This window comes from Zalophus californianus, chromosome 14 (assembly GCF_009762305.2).
Source record: "Zalophus californianus isolate mZalCal1 chromosome 14, mZalCal1.pri.v2, whole genome shotgun sequence".
In the NCBI taxonomy this organism is placed as follows: Eukaryota; Metazoa; Chordata; class Mammalia; order Carnivora; family Otariidae; genus Zalophus; species Zalophus californianus.
In genome coordinates this window covers 27,435,016-27,452,496 of record NC_045608.1, presented here as the reverse complement: position 1 = coordinate 27,452,496, position 17,481 = coordinate 27,435,016, and the positions used below count along the sequence as shown (strand labels likewise).

The 17,481-nt window shown below is 60.9% G+C and overlaps 1 protein-coding gene across 1 annotated transcript; it reads right to left on the bottom strand.

Annotated features, from left to right (window-relative positions):
- Positions 1–85: 85 nt before the first annotated feature.
- Positions 86–16,891, bottom strand: LZTR1 (leucine zipper like transcription regulator 1). The gene is made up of 21 exons (XM_027576160.2): positions 16,564–16,891; positions 16,029–16,091; positions 12,992–13,048; positions 11,062–11,141; positions 10,600–10,708; positions 10,054–10,137; positions 8,730–8,787; positions 7,996–8,135; positions 6,878–7,079; positions 6,432–6,587; positions 6,181–6,291; positions 5,707–5,799; positions 5,429–5,524; positions 5,170–5,347; positions 4,791–4,960; positions 4,470–4,626; positions 3,547–3,673; positions 3,297–3,446; positions 2,601–2,706; positions 2,434–2,514; positions 86–2,157 (listed from the first exon to the last, which is right to left on the bottom strand). Exons 1-21 carry the CDS (start codon positions 16,761–16,763, stop codon positions 2,041–2,043), a joined length of 2,535 nt encoding a protein of 844 aa, XP_027431961.2. The 5' UTR covers positions 16,764–16,891; the 3' UTR covers positions 86–2,040.
- Between the last annotated feature and the right edge of the window lie 590 nt (positions 16,892–17,481).

Here is a 17,481-nt window from a genome sequence, read left to right as displayed (position 1 = left end):
AGAAGTGCAGCTCTTCCCCGCCCCTCCTCATGCAACTCCTGGCTCCACAGGGTTTTCTGAGGGACAGGATGGTGTGAGCAGAGGCCAGGGGCAGCACCAGGAACCTTCTCCTTGGTACCTGAAACAGCCCAGACTCCCGCAGTCTCGTCTTTTTGAAAACACTCATGAAACCCAGGCTAGACTCCATTTGCAAGGACACCTGCATGGCTTCCATCCACTGGCCCAGTTTTGGCCCGGTCTGCCCAGAAGTCAGTACGGTACAGCACTTCAACCCCAGCCTGCAGACCAGCTACCCCCTTATCCCTGGGCCTGGCTTATCTGAAAAACGGACAAAGACAGCAATTTCTGACCTGGCGCTGTATGCTTGGCAAGTAGTAAAGGCCCAGCAATGACACTTCTAGTCCCCAGAGGTCTGGGAAGAGGTGGGGAAGCTTGGAGGCAGCCTTGGGGGCAGCAATCCCGGCCTCAACCTGAGTCCCTGTTGTTCTTCAAGTTGACTGGAATGTGGGCTTCCCTGTATCTGTGATGGTGGCAAACAGCTCAGGGTGTGGGGTGGTTTTAACTGCACACGTAACCTCCCTGCTGGGCTTCGGCCACGGTAGCCCCAAGAGCATAGCTGAATTCTCCCTGGTCCTGGAAAGTGCCACACAATGTTCTGAAATTGGCTTTCTAGGATCCTTGGTGTGTAAGTTCATTTATTCATATGTTTAGAAGAGAAAGTCAAGCGACCGGTTACAAGGGTCCACTGTAGAGCAGGGTTTGCGGATCATTCACTGGGGTTTCCAGGCTCACAGAGGCTCATCTTGCACTGGGCCGTTTCCTAGCTTACTGGCGGCCTTATGGACTCCCCTTGCCTGAGGGTGCCCACCTGCCACTGGGGTTCCCCATCCGTCCGTACACAGCACCTGAGACTCAAGGGCCGAGGAGAGGCAGGCGCCATGTTTGCGTGGGGGCACAACTGGAAGAAGGATGTGAAGGACTGTTTCCCCGAAAGTAGCCCCCTGGTAGCCGGGGTAGAAGGGTCCCTGGGATTCTTGTTGCCAGAAAGAAGGCAGAACAGTGCTTTCTGTGTTAGGGTGGACTCCCAGGGCCTTCTGTTGGGGGATGGGGAAGGATGCCGGGGCAAGGCAGCCTTGGGGCTCCAGGGTTCCCCTCGGAGGGGAGGGGCTAGCCTGGATTCCACCCCCACAACCGGTCACCCCAGATGGGGCCAGGAGTTGCTGACACGGGTAGAGAACTGGACAGGACTGGCCGGTCCCAAGCACTTGGGCCACCTGATCCGTCCTCAGCTCAGGGACTATGCCTTTGAGGTGTGTGTAGTGGATTAGCACTACTATGGTCTTAATGGCATGTCTATGACAAATACTTAGAGACAGATGGGGACCCAGGGGGCACCTTCACTGACTTCTCCCTGGCGCAGCTGGGGGCCCTTGATGTGCACACAGTGGGGTGGGATCCTGCAACCCCTCTAGAAGCCTGGCCCAGGCCAGAGTGGCTGGCCCCTCAGGCTAGCTGACTCAGAGCCCTTCACACCCCCAAATTCATCTGGAGTTAGATTCCATGTGCCTGTTACTGTTGCCCACCCACAAGCTCCGGGTGATAGCAGGGGCCCTTACAGCAACCTTGGTGAAAGTGAGGGGGTACTGTGTAGCCCCCCCCCGGGTCAGAGGGACCTTGGCACTAGGACCCAGTGGCCAGATCCACAAGCCATGCACAGTCCCTGCCGGATGGGCAGCCCCACACCAGCTCCATGGTGGGCTTTCCCACTGCTGGGCCCTGGCTTCCCACCCATACCGCCACCTGAGAAGACGGTTCCACCTGGGGGGCCTGTTTCACCATCCATTCCCTGTGGGACCTGTGTCCTCAGCAGTGAAATGGGGCAAAGGCCCCATGTCCCCTTTCCCTTTGAAGGCTCTGGGCAGCCTGCCCCTTGGCTGGCAGGTCCAAGCACTCTGCCTCGGGCCTCAGCGTGGCCAGTGTAGTCTGCAGTGGGCAGGGCAGGCATAGTTATTCTCGAGTGGGCCAGCACTGCGTGGGCCCTCAGATGTCAGCACCCAGCTCCGCACACTGCTTGTCGGAGATGTGGGAAGCCAGGGAGTCTATGATGTCAAGCAGCAGCTGCTGGCTCAGCGAGCGCAGCGTGGGCAGCTTGGAAACCTGCAGGAGGCAAGCAGAAGGCCCAAACGGGATGGGACTGGATTCACGGGAGGGTCAGGGTGGGCTTCGGGGTCTCCCCAGAGCTCCACCAAGCCAGGGCACGGCTGACTCTGAGTGGAACGGGGTGGCCCCTCTGCTTGGCTCACCCAGGGCCCCCTGCCGCAGGAGATGAGCAGCTTCCACGCACCCCACCCCGCACCTGGCCAAGGCAAGGCCAAGGGGAAGTGGCTCCTGAAGAGGGGTGGGCGGCGAGCGCGGGGCTGGGAGGGCCCTGACCTTGGTGAACTGGTGCACGATGATGTGCAGGCAGTGCCGCTTCATGTCCAGCGCCTGGGTCTTGTCAGCCGCCTCCAGGATCTGGAACGGCAGGTTCCCTGAGGGGCTGCTCCCTCTCTCACCCGCCCGCCCAGGTTCAGGGAGGCCCGTGGGCACCACCGAGCTACCTGAAGTACGTTCTGCACTGTCACGTTCATCTCTAGGTTCTGCTTGCAATACGCCTGCAGCCGGTTGTTGTAGAAGCCATAATAGTAGGGGGCCGCAAACAGGTAGCTGGGGGCTGGTTAAGGAGCTGCCGGCCCAAGGAGCTTGTCCTCCCGCCACCTGCCCATCTCCCCTGGGAGGGTGCAGCTGGAGCCCCAGGCCCAGCAGGGGCGGAGGAAACCTGAGCCCCCTCCTGCTTGCTCAGAACAAGGAAACCCACCCCAGCACAAGGGACGGACTGGGGCTCCAACTCGCTCTCTACACGGACTCTGAAGTACTTGGGGTCGAAGGTCCTAGTCCAGACCCAAAGAAAACGCAGGAAGCCTCTCCCAAGAAAACACCCACGTGCCCGTTTGCAGGACAGACCATGGCCTCACAGAGCACGGAAAGGCATCTCACACCCAGTTCAGACCCCCAAGAAGTGACATGATCAGGAATCCCTCCATGGCGGTCTACTCACCTGTCACACACAACGCTAACCAACCCCTTCGTCTGGGCAGTGATGAGGGTCAAGAACCCACCCACCCCTCCTGGCTGCAGACCAATCCGTTCAGGGAACCCCGGAAGAGCACCAGGCACCAGGGAAGCCAGGACCAGCCTGCCAGTCTCCAGAGCTGCCTGAGGTGGGCCCTGGGAGCGCCCCTGGCGGGGGAGGATGCAGAGAGTCCTCGGGCGGCATGTTGACCTCACCGTAGTAGATGTAGCGCAGCATGGACTCGAAGGCCTGCCTGCTGGGCACCATCTCCCCAATGGAGATGTTCACCTGGCCATCCTCTGGCATGAAGGACCGGAACATGGCCTCGAAGTAGCTGCAGACAGGGGCGGGGGGAGTCCTGGCTCTTAGCAAATGCAGGCAGGGTGGGGGCCTGCCCGGCCCCGCCACCACATACCCCCCACCCACCCACCCACCTGGAGCGGGCGGCCAGGATGGCCTTGTGGGCCGGTCTCGGGTGCCCATCCAGCAGCAGAGTGATGTCACAGAACTCCGCACCTGCTCCCTCCAGGTACGCCTTCATGTCCTGGATCAGAGATGTGCCTGGTGGGGAGGCCAGGGGGTAGTGTGGAGGGTCCTTGAGCAGATGCCTCCCGCCCCCCAGCAGACCCTGAGCCATCGGCCTCGGGGCCCTACGGGCACTGCTGCTTGCACATCTGCCCATGTTGCTGCCCTGAACAAACCTGCCCCTGGGGCCAGAGGCCCTACTCCGGCCCGCCCCCCAGAGTCTGATCTGTGAGCCCTCCTCCCTGCCCTTGTGCTTGAGCCCCCTCTGGGCCTGGCAAGCACTGTGTCCCGCCACGTGTCACCCGGGGCCAAAGGCCAGAGGCAGCACAGGGCCCGGGGAGTCAGGGGATGAAGGAGACAGTGCTGTCCCTTCCCGGGCTAGGTGGGGACAAGGGAGGCACCAGGAACGTCTGAACTCTTCGGACGCGCTTACCCCCATCAGGCCCCCCAAGGGCGGGCGCGCCTAGAAGAGCAGCTCAGTGACTAGTCACTGTGACCTGAGCACGCTGCTCCCGACGGAAGCCCTCAAAGCTGAGGTCAGTCAGGGAAGCCACCCTTGCCAGACAGGGGCCCTGTGCCGGTCTCAGGAACCGGCTCAGGAGACTGCCCGCCCTCAGGCGCACAGCCGCGGTCGATGCCTGTGGGGCGGGGCGTCTTCCCTCCAGTGAGCTGGCTGGCTGCCCCAGCCCGAGCCCCAGGAGCACTCCGGGCCCCCTGCGCCACCCCATGCTGGAGGCCAGGCAGGTACTGCTGTGGCTCCCGTCTCCACCCAAGACGAATGCCATCCCTGTGTGCTGTGTGCTGCCCCCAGGGATGGGGCCTGGGTCCCTACCGATGTCCACGGGCTGTTCTGAGGGGGCGCGGGCAGGCGGCTGCTGCTTCCGCCGCACGATCTCCACTATCAGTGGGGAAGAGAGGCGCTCGAACTCCTTCATCATGATCACCTGGTTGAAGTGGGACTCCTTCACCACGAAGTTCAAGCAGTGCTCCTGGGACACACAAGCCGGAGCAGGCAGGCAGGGTCAGGCCATGGCCGACGGGGCAGCAGCCTGGCTGGGACGGCCTGCAGTAGGGGGCACAGGGGGCCACTTCGGGGGGCGGGGGGGGGAGTTTGGCAGCAGGGAACAGGGGGTTGTGCCCCCCGGGCCCGCACCTTTAACTGGCCCAGTTGCAGCCTGGCGGCGCTCTCACACACAACCAGCACGTTCTGCAGGTCCACGGAGGCCTCGATGTACTGTCGGCACAGCTGCTCCAGGCGGCACAGCTGGAAGCTCAGTGCCAGCTTGTACACGTCCATGATGAGCAGCACGTCCTCCACATGGCCTGCAGCCAAGAGCTGCCTGAGCCTCGGGGACGTGGGGAGAGGAACAAGTGCCGGGCAGGGCAGGAGGGAGGACAGGGTCCGGGGCTCTGGGACGTCAGGCAGCAACTCCACCGCACGAGTGGCCATGGGTGGTCATGGCCCCCGAGCCTCGGGCTGCCCACCTGCCCCCCTCCCCGCTCCCCCCCCCGCCCCCCCCCCGGCAGCACACCTTTCCGCGGGTACTTGATCTTGTCTGTGTAGAGGAACTGCATGAGCACTTCGAAAGGCCGGGCCTCAGCCTCGCGGATGGCCACGTGCAGCAGGGGCGGCCGGGCCCCCCCCACGGCCCCCCCCACGGCCCCACCAGGGACCTCCCTGGGAGCTGGGGCTGCCTCCTCCTCCAGTTTCTGCAGGGAGAGGAAGGGGAACTCAGGGGCGCCCCGTGGATGCCGCCGCCCTGGCCGGAGGGGCCTGGGCAGGCACCTCACCTGGGCCAGCCGTTCCTGTGCCTGCACGATCTTCCTGCGGAGCCAGCGGCTTCGAGCTGTGACAATGGCCACGTGGCCCTGCACACACTCCTCCTTCTGTAGCAAGAATGATGCCTCGGTGGGGAGCACGGGACCCTCCTCCTGGCAGGGATGGAGGTCCGGCCAGCCCGCGGAGGGGGTCTGGGGCTCCAGGCACGAGCAGGAGACCGGCCACGCCTCGGTGCACAGCCCCCACCCTGCAGCATGGCGGGCAGGCTGGGCATAGGGAAGGCACCCACCTCGCCCAGCACAAACTCCACGTCGCAAAACTGGCGGCTCTCCCACAGACGCCCGTAGTCCTCATGCAGCGTGCACTTGGGGTAACAGGAGAACTGCCAGAGGAGACCCCAGTGTTCCCACGGGAAGCCACCACTGGCTCAGGCCCTGCCCTCCTCTGGGCCACACACCTCCAGCCCAGCTCAGCCCAACTCCAACCACTGGCCCAAGCCTGCTCCCAGGCCTCTGCGGGCTCCACTGTGAGCCCCCAATGCTGCGCCACCCACCCCACCCTGCACGGAGGTTCCTCAGACTGCCCTAAGCCTAGAGTCCCCTATCCCGTCTGCCTGACTCCTCGGGTGGGCTGCCATCCCACCAGACACAGCCCTGACTCTGGTGTCTCGGACAAGCCCCCCACCCCCACTGGGCCTCAGTTTCCATCATCTGGGACCCGTCCACCCTGGCTGGCCCCCCTGCCCTCAGCCCATGAGCCCCACCTGGAACCGGTACATCTCCCCACTGCGGATGTTGTTGTCCACGGTGCCCCCGAAGATGTACATGGCGTCCGAGATCACAGCGGCTGCATGGAAGAGCCTTCCGCTTGGCAGCTGGGCGGAAAGGAGGAGGGGCAGATAAGTAACCCCAACAAGTACTTCTCTGAGCCTCAGTCTCCCCATTTGTGAGAGGGGCTGACCACAGGACTGGCATGGGGGCAGTGATGGAGAGCAGTCAGGGCACCGACCCTCACCTCGGAGGCCGGCGGGGCAGGCTGCTTGGCTGTGGTGGTGCCAAAGTCCAGGCCAAAGACATCTCGGGACTTCTTGAAGCCACCCCGCTCCTCAGAGGCCAGGGCAGGCGCCTCCTCGGAAGCAGATGCTCGCTCTGGCACCTCAGCCCCGCCGACCTGGAGGGGAAAGACATGCGGGCATGGGACTAGTCCGCCAGGGCCAGGCAAGGCAGCACACACCAACCTCCCGGCGACCCTGTTCAAGAGCGAGAGGTTTGGGAGGGGCGGAGCCACAGGATGAGGGCCCTCGCGGCATGGCTCAGAGGGGGAGCCGGCAGCAGTCAGGGTGGGCTTCTGGGAGAACATCCTCGGCACCGTGCAGACATGACGGGAAGTGTTAAAAGCCCGCAGGCTGCGAGAATGGAGAACAGGGGCCCAGGGTGGCCACCGTGCCTGGCAGCACGCACCTCACTGTCGGAGCTGGGCTGGACGACCTCCCAGGTCTGGAAGTCCACATCATAGCAGTGCAGCTCATTAGGCAGTGTGTTGTCCGCCGCGCCCCCAAACACGTACAGGTGGCGGTCAAAGGCCACCATGGTGTGCCCGTAACGACGCTGTGGGGGGGGTGGGGAGCCACGAAGCAGGTGCTCCGTGGGGATGCGTGTCCACCTGGGGGCACGTGACAGTGAACTAGTGCCAGGGTGGGGGCTCCTGCTCCCCCATGGCCTCCACCTGGGTCCTGAGGCCTCCCCACAGCAGGCTCCGGGCTGACCAGCCAGCTCAAAGGAGGGCCAGAGTGCATACGCCCAATGCCCCTCATCCCCTTTCGCTCTGGCACCAGCCCTGCCTGAGCCCCCTTCTATCCCCGAGCCTTAAAGCAGGCAGCAGCGGTGGCCCACTGTCCCCCCCCTGACCTCTCCAGATCTGTTCCCGCTGGCTCTGAGCCCTCTTTGTGGCCCGCCGCTGTGAGCACTGAGGCCAGGATGGAGACGCAGGCCTGCATGCAGTGTGGCTCTCCTCTCAGGCCCGGCCAGCCCGGGGCAGGAGAGCTGGGTGGGTGGCAGCAGGATTCCCCCTGCCTGGGATGTCCTGAACTTTCTCCTTCCCAGCCCACACCTCTGGCCTCCAGGGCAGCTCCAAGTCCCCTCCCAAGCCTCTCTGACCTACAGCAGAAGCTCCCTATTCCCTCCCCAGAGCCAATGCCCAGCCTGCGCCACCGCCGGAGCTCGGTCCCCATCACGAGGGCTGGCCTGCAGCTAAGGACAGCATAGGCTGGAGGCTCTCAGGGCCTGAGCACCCCCCTCGTCCTCTGCCATGGTATGAGATCTATACCAGCCACATTTGTTACCGGTGGCACTGACCAGGTCATTCGCCGGGCAGGAGCCATCCTCCACACTGGACAGACAGAGAGGACAGCCGAGCCCCATCTTGCTCAGACGCAGCCACACCCCAAGGGGCCTGCTTGCACAGTTTGAGGGCACCCACATCTCCTCGCTCCTCGCTCCCCGGCCCCCCCAAACCCGGCCTGCCCTGTTGTGCCACAGACGCGGGTGCCCACCACGGGTCCCACCACCAGGGTGCTCACGTCTTGTCCTTGAATTCGAACTGGAAGAGGTTGTTGGTTATCTTGGCTCCGCTCTGCCCCGAGAACACAAACATCTTGTCCCGGCACACGGCCACTGGGAAGTTGCAGCAGGACGGCGGGATCTCGCCGCTCTGAGCCACCTGCGGTAAGGGAAGGCAGCTCAGCCGGAGCCTCCCGAGACCCGGTGCTCGGGGTCAGGACTTACACTGCTGAATTGGGACTACTTTCACTCCTGAAACTTCTTCCGTGAATGAGGGTTCATAGATTAATTTCTGTAGAACAGCGTGAAGCCCCACTTCGCCCACCTAACATGGGCCCAGTTTCTAACAGTTGATGCTAAAAATCATCACTACAAGGGAAAGACACCCCAGGGGGGAGACAGTGGAGCAGTCAGACAGATCGCCCAGAAAGAGCAGCGAGCAGGACACCCGCCAGCAGGCTGAACTCGCGGTGTTCAAATAAGGGTGGATTCTACCCAAGCTGCCCAGTCACCGGATGTGCTGCCATCAGAAGCCCAGAGCCTTTAGTCACTAGGTAAGTGCTGCGGGAATCGGGCAGGAAGTTGGCAAGGAGGGTGAGGCTGAGAACAAGGGCTTTGGCAAGGGGAACAAAGCAGTCCCTACCCCGGCCCCCCCAAGCCCCTCACCTCCCTGCCTCCCCCACCCCACTCTTGACCCCCACATCCCTCACCTCCCTGTCTCCACTGCCCCACCTTGGCACCCCAAACCCCTCACCTCCTCCCAGCATGTGAGCTCGCGGTCCTGGAGGCCAATGGTCCACATGTCGTTCAACCTGCATTAGGACAGGGGGTGGTCAGGATCTCCACAGCTGGGGCTGGTGGCAAGGCGGGCCTGGGCCCGGCCAGGAGGGATGGCTCCAGGGAAGGACACATCACGCAGGACTCTGATCAGGGGCCTAGGGAGCAGCCATGAGGTGGGAGCTTCAGGGCAGGGGGGCTGCACTGAATCCCTGCTATGTGCCCCCCCAGCCCAGACAGGAATGCATGGCCTCATTCCCAATGTCCAGCCAGCGTGGCAGGGTCCGTCTCACTCGGCTGACCCCTGGGGCTCGGAGAGGACTTCAAAGAGTCAACACTCGCAGAGACCACCACTAACATTGCCACCACTTGGAGCTGCTGCTGCTGCTGCTGCTGCTTTTTTAATTAATTTTTTTTTTAGTAATCTCTACATCCAACATGGGGCTCAAACTCACAACCCCTAGATCAAGAGTGGCACACTCGGGCGCCTGGGTGGCTCAGTCGGTTAAGTGGCTGCCTTCGGCTCAGGTCATGATCCTGGAGTCCTGGGATCGAGCCCCACGTCTGGCTCCCTTGCTCAGCGGAGAGCCTGCTTCTCCCTCTCCCTCTGCCTGCCACTCTGCCTACTTATGCTAGCTCTCTGTCAAATAAATAAAATCTTTAAAAAAAAAAGAGTGGCACCCTCTTCTGACTGAGCCAGCCAGGCGCCCCACCCCTTGGAGTTTCTATGCTGCTGAGATGTTGGGGAATGAGCACATGCTACTTTTATAATCAGAAAAATACAGCAAAGCCAATTTCCTAAAATGAGGAGAAGGCCTGGTACACGGGCAGGAGCCCTACGTTGTCATCCACAGGGGAGGGGCTGGGTCTGAGACCTGCGGCTGCCGCCACCTGCTCACACAGCCCCTCAGGGTCCCTCCTCACTGTAGGCCTGAGTATCTTCACCCCAGCAATTCAGGGGGCCACCCCCACCCCACAACTCTGACGACACCCAGCTATGACACCTGTTGCCGTGGAGACCAGCACAGTGGCAAAGAGCTGCACAGACGTGGGCCAGACCTGCTGCCCCCTTGGACACCCCCAGGAGGGGCCTCCGGGGTGCCAATCCTTCTAACCTCCGTGGGCTTGGGCGGGAGCTCTGCTCAGTTGCCCTCCACCTCCATCCCCTCACTCCCGTGCACGACACCACCCTCCGGAGATACCCCAGCCTGAGCCTTCGCATGCCAGGAAGGCCCGCCCCGGGCCTCAGGACACTGGCGGGGCTGCTCGGAGGTGGGGTGCTGGGGCTGGGCACCACCTACCTGGCGTTGCCATCATAGCCAGCGAAGATCCACAGCTTGTCACTATACACCGTGGCACCATGGGCGGACCTGGCGACTGGCAACCTGTAGCGCGAGGTGGGGGGGTGAGGAACGAGGCCACCCAGCACAGACGGCAGCCTCACAGCCCCATAAGGCCGGCTGGGACCCCAGGACTGCCGCGCCTACATCTGCTGACACCAGGGCTCTGGGGATGCCAGCTCGGTGTCATGAGGCTGAGCTCGCGAGGCGGCACAGGGGGATGAGGAATTCAGATGTCCACGGGGTAAAGCCTTCTCCCAGCCACACCAAAATATCAAACAGTGGGGTGTGGGGGGGTGGTCCTGGCAAAACAGGACCAGAGAAGCACCCATCAGCTCTTTGAAAGGAGAGAATCTAAGGGCAGGGAGGAGGCCTCAGGCAGGCACAGCTGGGAGTGAGCACAACTCAGGCCTTTCTGGGCCTCAGGCTCTTCTTCTGTAAGGCTACAGGGGACCCAGTGCAGTAGCCATCAGGACACCCCCCAAAGGTTTCAGCGAAGTTCCTCACCGTCCTTCAATCTTCCACTCCGTCCACTGGCCAGTTGCAAACTTATATTCAAAAAGGTCGTTTTTATTCTTCAAGTTAGAATTGGAATAAATGTCCCCAGTGTAGCCCCCTGGGTAGAGAGAGGGAGAAACTGTCAAACCCAAAGATAGCATCTCAGAGGCTTCAAACCCCAGGAGGTGGGGGCAGAATCTGGCCTCATTTAAGATGTATTCAGGGACTCCCTCCATAAACCTTGAGGAGCACCTCCTGCCTGCCTGACTCCTTACTAGGCTCTGGGGACACAGAAATGAGCAGAACCCTGTTCCCTGCCCCTGGTGGAGTGACAGAGGAGGGAAGTGAGCCACCCTCCCGCCCAGTCACAGGGGGGGACCATTCCAACCCTGCAAGATCGGGACAGTTAGGGAAAGGGGCCCCCAGGCCAGTGCAGGAACCCAAAGGCCCTGGAGATGAGAGGCATCTCACCGAAGACAAACATGCTGCTCCCATAGACAACGGCCGAGTGGTGGTAGCGGGGGGCCGGCGGGGTGCCAGTGGTGAAGGCCCTGGTTGCAGGGGGAAACAAGGCACGGGGGGGGTGGGTGGTCAACAGGGGTCAGCTAGCTGTGCAGTCCACACCACACAGGGCAGCCCCTGCCACCCCCAGGATTCCTTTCATTTTTGTATTTTGCAGGCAGTATCTATCTCGTTATAGAAACTTTTTTTAAAAGTTTTTTTTTAAACTTTATATTATTTTTATTTTTTTTTTAATAGGCTCCACGTGGGTCCAGCGTGGAGCCCAACACGGGGCTTGGCCTCACGACCCTGAAATCAAGACCTGAGCTGAGAGCAAGTGTCGGATGCTTAACCGACTGAGCCACCCAGAAGCCCCTCATTATAGAAACTTTGAACAAAAACTGCTGACAAGGAAAAAGCACAAAACCAGCACTAAGGCTTGCCAGAAAGCACCATCTATACCTTTAGGTCACCCCCCGCCCCCCCCCACACACACCTCTCCTATGCATATTGATGCCTCTGTATTGTAAATGGAGTCATGTGGTAGGTATTTTGTAACATCTGCTTTTTGGACTCAACAGCCAGTGCGCCTTGGGCCTCCCGCTGCTCTGGACTGCACTGCACCAGGGCACATTCAGCGGCGCTGGGTCCCACCCGCAGCGGCCGGCCACATGCTTTCCTTATTGAACTAAAAACCCATTTATACCGCTTTCCTGGAGCGGCTCCTTTTCAGTGTTTTGTCCTTAAGCAATTGTTAGTAAAGGATCGTACAGTCTTTAAGGTGATTTTTAACATTAATCTGTAACTACTGTCTATGTTATAAAAGCAAGTGTGAGGGGCGCCTGGGCGGCTCAGTCGTTAGGTGTCGGTCACAATCCCAGGGTCCTGGGATCGAGCCCCGCATGGGGCTCCCTGCTCGGCGGGAAGCCTGCTTCTCCCTCTCCCCCTCCCCCTGCTTGTGTTCCCTCTTTTGCTGTGTCTCTCTCTGTCAGATAAATAAATACAATCTTAAAAAAAAAAAAAAGAGCAAGTATGAGAGGAACGAGACCTAAACTTCTATGGCAATCCCAGCGCTCAGTGACGTCCACCTCCATCAAAGGGGGGCAGTGAGACCCCACCACAGAGGGGACTCAGCAGACTGGCGGATGCACACAGAGCTCCTGCCCGGAGCATGGCACCCGAGGTGACGCGGTGGTTCTGTGCGCCTCCTGCACAAGCAGATGGCAGAGCTCAGGAGGAAGCCCGGTACCTCCTAACCCTGGGGTCCCCTTCTCCACTCAGCTGAGAGCTGCCCTCTGCGCAGGGCTGGAGACTGGAGCAGATGCGTACAAATATGCCGTGCTCAGAGAGGGCAGGTGTCTCGCCCAAAGCCACACAGCCGGGAGGGCCATCTGTGGGAGGCGGCCAGGGCTCGCATTCGGCCCACTACCCATGTGGGGTACTACCCGGGCAGAGGATGGGCCCCACAGGGTCACGGAGGGGAGGAGAACCAGTGTTGCCAGCCCCTGGGAAGCACCCTGCAGCAGCACAGGGTCGGTCCTGGAAGGACCCATCAGCCGATCCCCCGCCCCTCCGACCCCGGCCCCAGTGTCACCTCCCATAGCAGCTCCTGTCCCAGGAGACAGGCCCGGTGACTGAAGGGCTCTCCGGAGGCAGAATCTGAGGACCAGTAACCAATCAAACAGATCCCCGTAATTAAGAGGACTCAGAATAATCAATCTGAGCTCTGGACTAGGAAAGGAACCCAGAAGAGGGGAACACTAGGGGCCACTGTTATCTCCTCCTTGAAGCTTCTCTCCAGCTTTCCCCAGCATGACTCTGTTGGCAGTCAGGGCCCGGCACCAGGCTACGGAGTTCTGGGGAAAAGGGGGGGTGGGGCTGGGGCTCAGAGGCCACCCACCTGCACCAGGAGCAGTCCTTCACGTCGAACCGTAGGAGGTCGTTGAGCATGGTCTTCCTGAAAGACAGCCAGGGACAGGTGGGGTCAGTCCTGGGCTGGTCCCGGTCTGCTCTCCAGGACCCAGGAGACGGACACTGCAGCCCGGGGGTGGAGCGGTTGTGGGGACTCAGCCAGGGCCAGGCAACCAGCCGATGCCCAAGGGACCGGGGAATGACCACAAAGGACGCTCCCCAACTGGTGCGGGTACCAGGGCGGCAACACACATGGGACCCGCCTGCCTGGGGTCAGGTCCAAAACATGATCCTGGCTGCTTGAGGGCTCACACCTCACGGCAGGCTCCAGAACTGCCACTCCCACTCCCACTCACATGTCTCAGCGCCCCCTTCTCTGAGGCTGTGCCACCACAATGCAGAGCTTCCCACATCTCAGGGGGGGCGGCTTTCCGCCTCTCTGATCTTCCTTCCACCTCTTTATTGCAAAGCCAACGTAACTACATTCAAGATACAATAAAATGGAAAACAAATCCACTGGCCACCTACCAGGACCTGCATGTTACCACCCAGCCCTTGTCAGTAAGAAGGAAGAAGGGAGTCAGCCAACAGGAGCCCAGCACCCTTACAGGCCAGGCCTGTATAGGGTACCTCCTGCACCTCTCCCTCAGTCTGCACCAGGGGGCTGCGCTCCCCACCTGCATTTACAGAGGAGGAAGGGGCCCGGGAGATAAAGGGCGTGCCTAAGACCATGCATGCAGTCAGGAAGCCAGGAGCTGGGAAGCAGAGATGTGACTGTAATTTCTCCCCTCTCCCATCTGCCCCTCCTCCCCCTCTCCTTCTCCCCCCTCCCCCTCCGGGACAGCGCAGGAACCCATCTTTCTTTGTACCCAGTCCACCTTTACAAAGTTGCACCCAGAGTGAGACAAATCTGTATCCTGTTTCTTGGTGCCACAGTGTAGCAAAAGTATTTCTGCTTGTTGCTATACAGTTGCCATGCCAACTCGACCTGCTACAGAACACTGCTAGGGATGCTCCCCCTACTGCCCTGGGCTGGACCCCCGGCCTTTTCTGGTTTGGGGGATTGTCATCAAGGCTGCGGTGAACATCTGTGGGCAGATGTCTCCTCCTATTTCATTCCTTCCTGGGACATGCATTTATTGACTTGTCCGTGTGCTGGGTACAGGTCCCATCCCGGGGAGGACACAGATAACAAACATCGTGTGCTCTGAGATAACCCTGAGATGATCTGGGCGATCTGTGCTCTTACCATGGAGCCAGCAAGAGGTGCAGAAGGGGAGGGGAGGGCCGACGGCTGGTCCAGTTGGCCCTGGCGGTCGGGAAGGCCTCACTCACAGCAAATTCCGAAGAGGGGCAGGAAGGGGTGGGAAAGACGGAAGAGCCAGTACAAGGGCCCGAGCAGGAGATGCTTGGTTCACTCAGAACACAGCAAGGCACTGGTGTGGCCCAGCGCCGTGCAAAACAAGGGCAGAGGAGCAGGATGGGCACAAGTGTAGAGGGCCCCGCGGACCACCAAGACAGCTCGGGCTCCTAATCAGAGGGAGGGGAGCCATCCCGGGGTTATGTGCTGAGAAAGAACACACTGAGACTTGCATTTCCAAATGGATCCCTCTGACTGCTCATGGGGAAAGACACTGTGGGGGAGACAGGCTGGAAGCCAGCATCTGTGCCGGAGGAGACCATCCTGCCCAGTCTGCAGGTCCTCATGGGCTCCTGTGTACCCCACCAGCTCCAAGTCAGCGCCCCCCCCACCCCCAGGGAGTCCTGAAAGTCCTGAAAGGCTGCAGAACCAATCAGAGGCCGGCCCTTCTGGGCTTCAGGCCAACCCCTCCAGGAAGGCTTCCCTGCCCAGTTGAGAGGCAGGGACGGACTCATGGGCAGAATCGGTCAAGTGCAAATACTGCATCCGCAGTACCACCCAACCTCCATCCTGAGCCCTTCCCGGCTTTGTGTTCACTGACCCCCAGGAGCACACTGCCAAAGCAGGGCATATAGCCGCCCCACATACAGAGGAGGAGACCAGGGTGCAGCTAGTGCGGTTAAGCCACCTACCCAAGCCCAAAGTCACAAAGCTCTAACTTGAACTGAGCCGGGTCTATCCAGGAGACCAGAGTTCATGCCTCAGCCCCACATCTAGCAGGCTCCCAAGACTCCCAGAGCCCTGGTGGGCAACCCTGGCCTTTCCTGACCACATCAACGAATGAATGGAGGGAGGGCAGCCCTACCCAGACTCCAGGCCTCGTGCCATTCTGCATTCCCCAACCTCCGGGCCATTGCCCATGCTGATCCCTGGGCTTGGAACACTCTTCCTCCTTTACCTGATTCACTCCGACTTATCTTTCAGGTCATCAACCCCTCCAGGAAGGCTTCCCTGCCCAGACTAGGCCCCCTTCTCCTCTCCAAGCACGTCTGCTATGCCCACACCCAGTACTTAACATGGCCCAGCCCATGATAAGAGCTAAAACAGCTCTTTCCCTCTGGGAATGGGTCTTAGGGGAACGCCATCTGAAGGAACCAGCTACACAAACCAAAGGTTTAGCTCAGCCATTATCTTTCACCAAAGGAGACCAGCCACAACTTTAGCGGGAACGTTCATGGGATGGAGGTGTGCCCACCAACAAAACACGCGGTCATTGTCAGGGAAGTTGTTTCCCAGGAATTTATAGCAATGTGGGAAAACCTTTACAAAAAGTGGAAAATATGGAAAATAAATAAAACTGTCCTCTAAACGCTGCCATGTGTAGCATGCTGATAAAGCCCCGAGAGAAGTGCAGTGAAGGAAAAGTGTCTGGGGAGGGTGACAGCCAGGGCGGATGTGTTTCTTTCAAGGCTGTGTCCACTCACTCAGAACAAGAGGCGCATTTCTGTGTCCCAAGCATGTGCTACCCACTGAATGCTGTGCCGAGGGTCTTGAGGGCAGGGCCTCTCACATGGAGAAACTGAGGCTGAGCACTTAGCTAAGCCAGTCAGAACCACCATGTTTCTCCCTCCCTGGTCCAAATACCCTGATGCTCATGCTCACTCACCCATTGTCTCCACCAAATACATAGATGGCATCTTTATAGGCCACCACTGTGTGCTTGCTGCGCCTGGAAAAAAAAAGAATGGATGGGTGGCAGTGAGGCTGGGACCCTCCTGGGGGAGGAATGACCCTAAGCACCCAGGCTGCTGCAGAAATGAGGTAACACCTCTCAATTGCCAAGATCGAGAGAGATCCCGAAATTCCACAAGCACCCCAGGACCACCTGTATACGGGGACCCTGACACTGCCCTGGGACTCTCTGGACTCCGCACCCCACTGTAGAGCACCTGGGACCCCAGCTCCAGACCCACAAACACAACTTAACTCTAGTACCCTGCCCCAGGCCACCCCGCTCCCTGACTCCCTCAGAACCCCCTCCTCTGTCCTCGACATCATCCTGGACATCACCACTTCCTCCCCACCCCCCATGACCAGATCCCACTCTTGGACAGCACGCCCCGGCCTCGGCCCCTGGACCCCGCCCCGGGACCGCCTCAGAAACCCCCCTCTTCCCCAAGAGCCCCTGAACTCCGCCGTACCGGGCCCCCACGAACTCGTCGCAGGGCGGGAGGCGCCGCCAACGATGCACTGTCTCGAAGGGCCCGAAGTTGAGTGTCAGGTACTCAACACTGTCCGAGCAGCTGTGGTCAAAGTCCACGCTCGGGGCTACCTTGGACCGCGCGCTGCCTGCCAGGGCGCCGGCCCCGATCGGGCCTCCCGAGCCCCCCGGCCCAGCCATCCCGGGTCCACGCCCGATCGGCCACCGGGTCCGCGGGACGTGCGGTCACCGCCCCGGGCCACCCCGGGGGACTACATTTCCCGGCGAGCCCTGTGCCTCCGCGCCACACTTCCGGCCTGCGCCGCACTTCCCGGCCAGCTTAGCGCTCCTCGTGACTCCGCGGGCCAGCGCAACCTCTGGGAAGCCGGGAGTGTGTGACCCTCTGGGAAGCGTTTCCCACCAAGTACGCGCACCAGATTCCCCCTTCCAGTGAAGGCGGCGTCCAGGCTCCAGCCTCGTCCGGACTGCACTTCCCCGGCGCCGGCCAGGCCCACGCCGCCCGGAGATGGGCCACACTTCCCGGCATGCCCTGGTTGCCCGGGGCTCGGCCTTGACCGTCCGCCGCTCTTCGGATCCCGGGTGGAGGGTTCCGGGCTTGCAGCGGCCTAGGAGGGAGCGCGACTATCCCCTTCCTGCCTGCGCCCCCACTTCTGCCCCCTGCGTGTCCCCCTCGGCATTCCTCTTGACTGGGAGGCAGAGTGGCACAGAGGCTCCTGATTCTCGTTCTTACTAGCAGAGCCTCATTTTCTTTACCTGCGAAATGGGGATTCAGGGAGCTCTGGCTGCCGTGAAAAGCATGGGCTGTCTCAGGACCCAGCTCCTCCAGTCATAAGTAGGCACATGCCCCCAAACTGCCAAGCGCGAGCTGCCTCTGACCTCTGAAGCAGCACTTCTCATC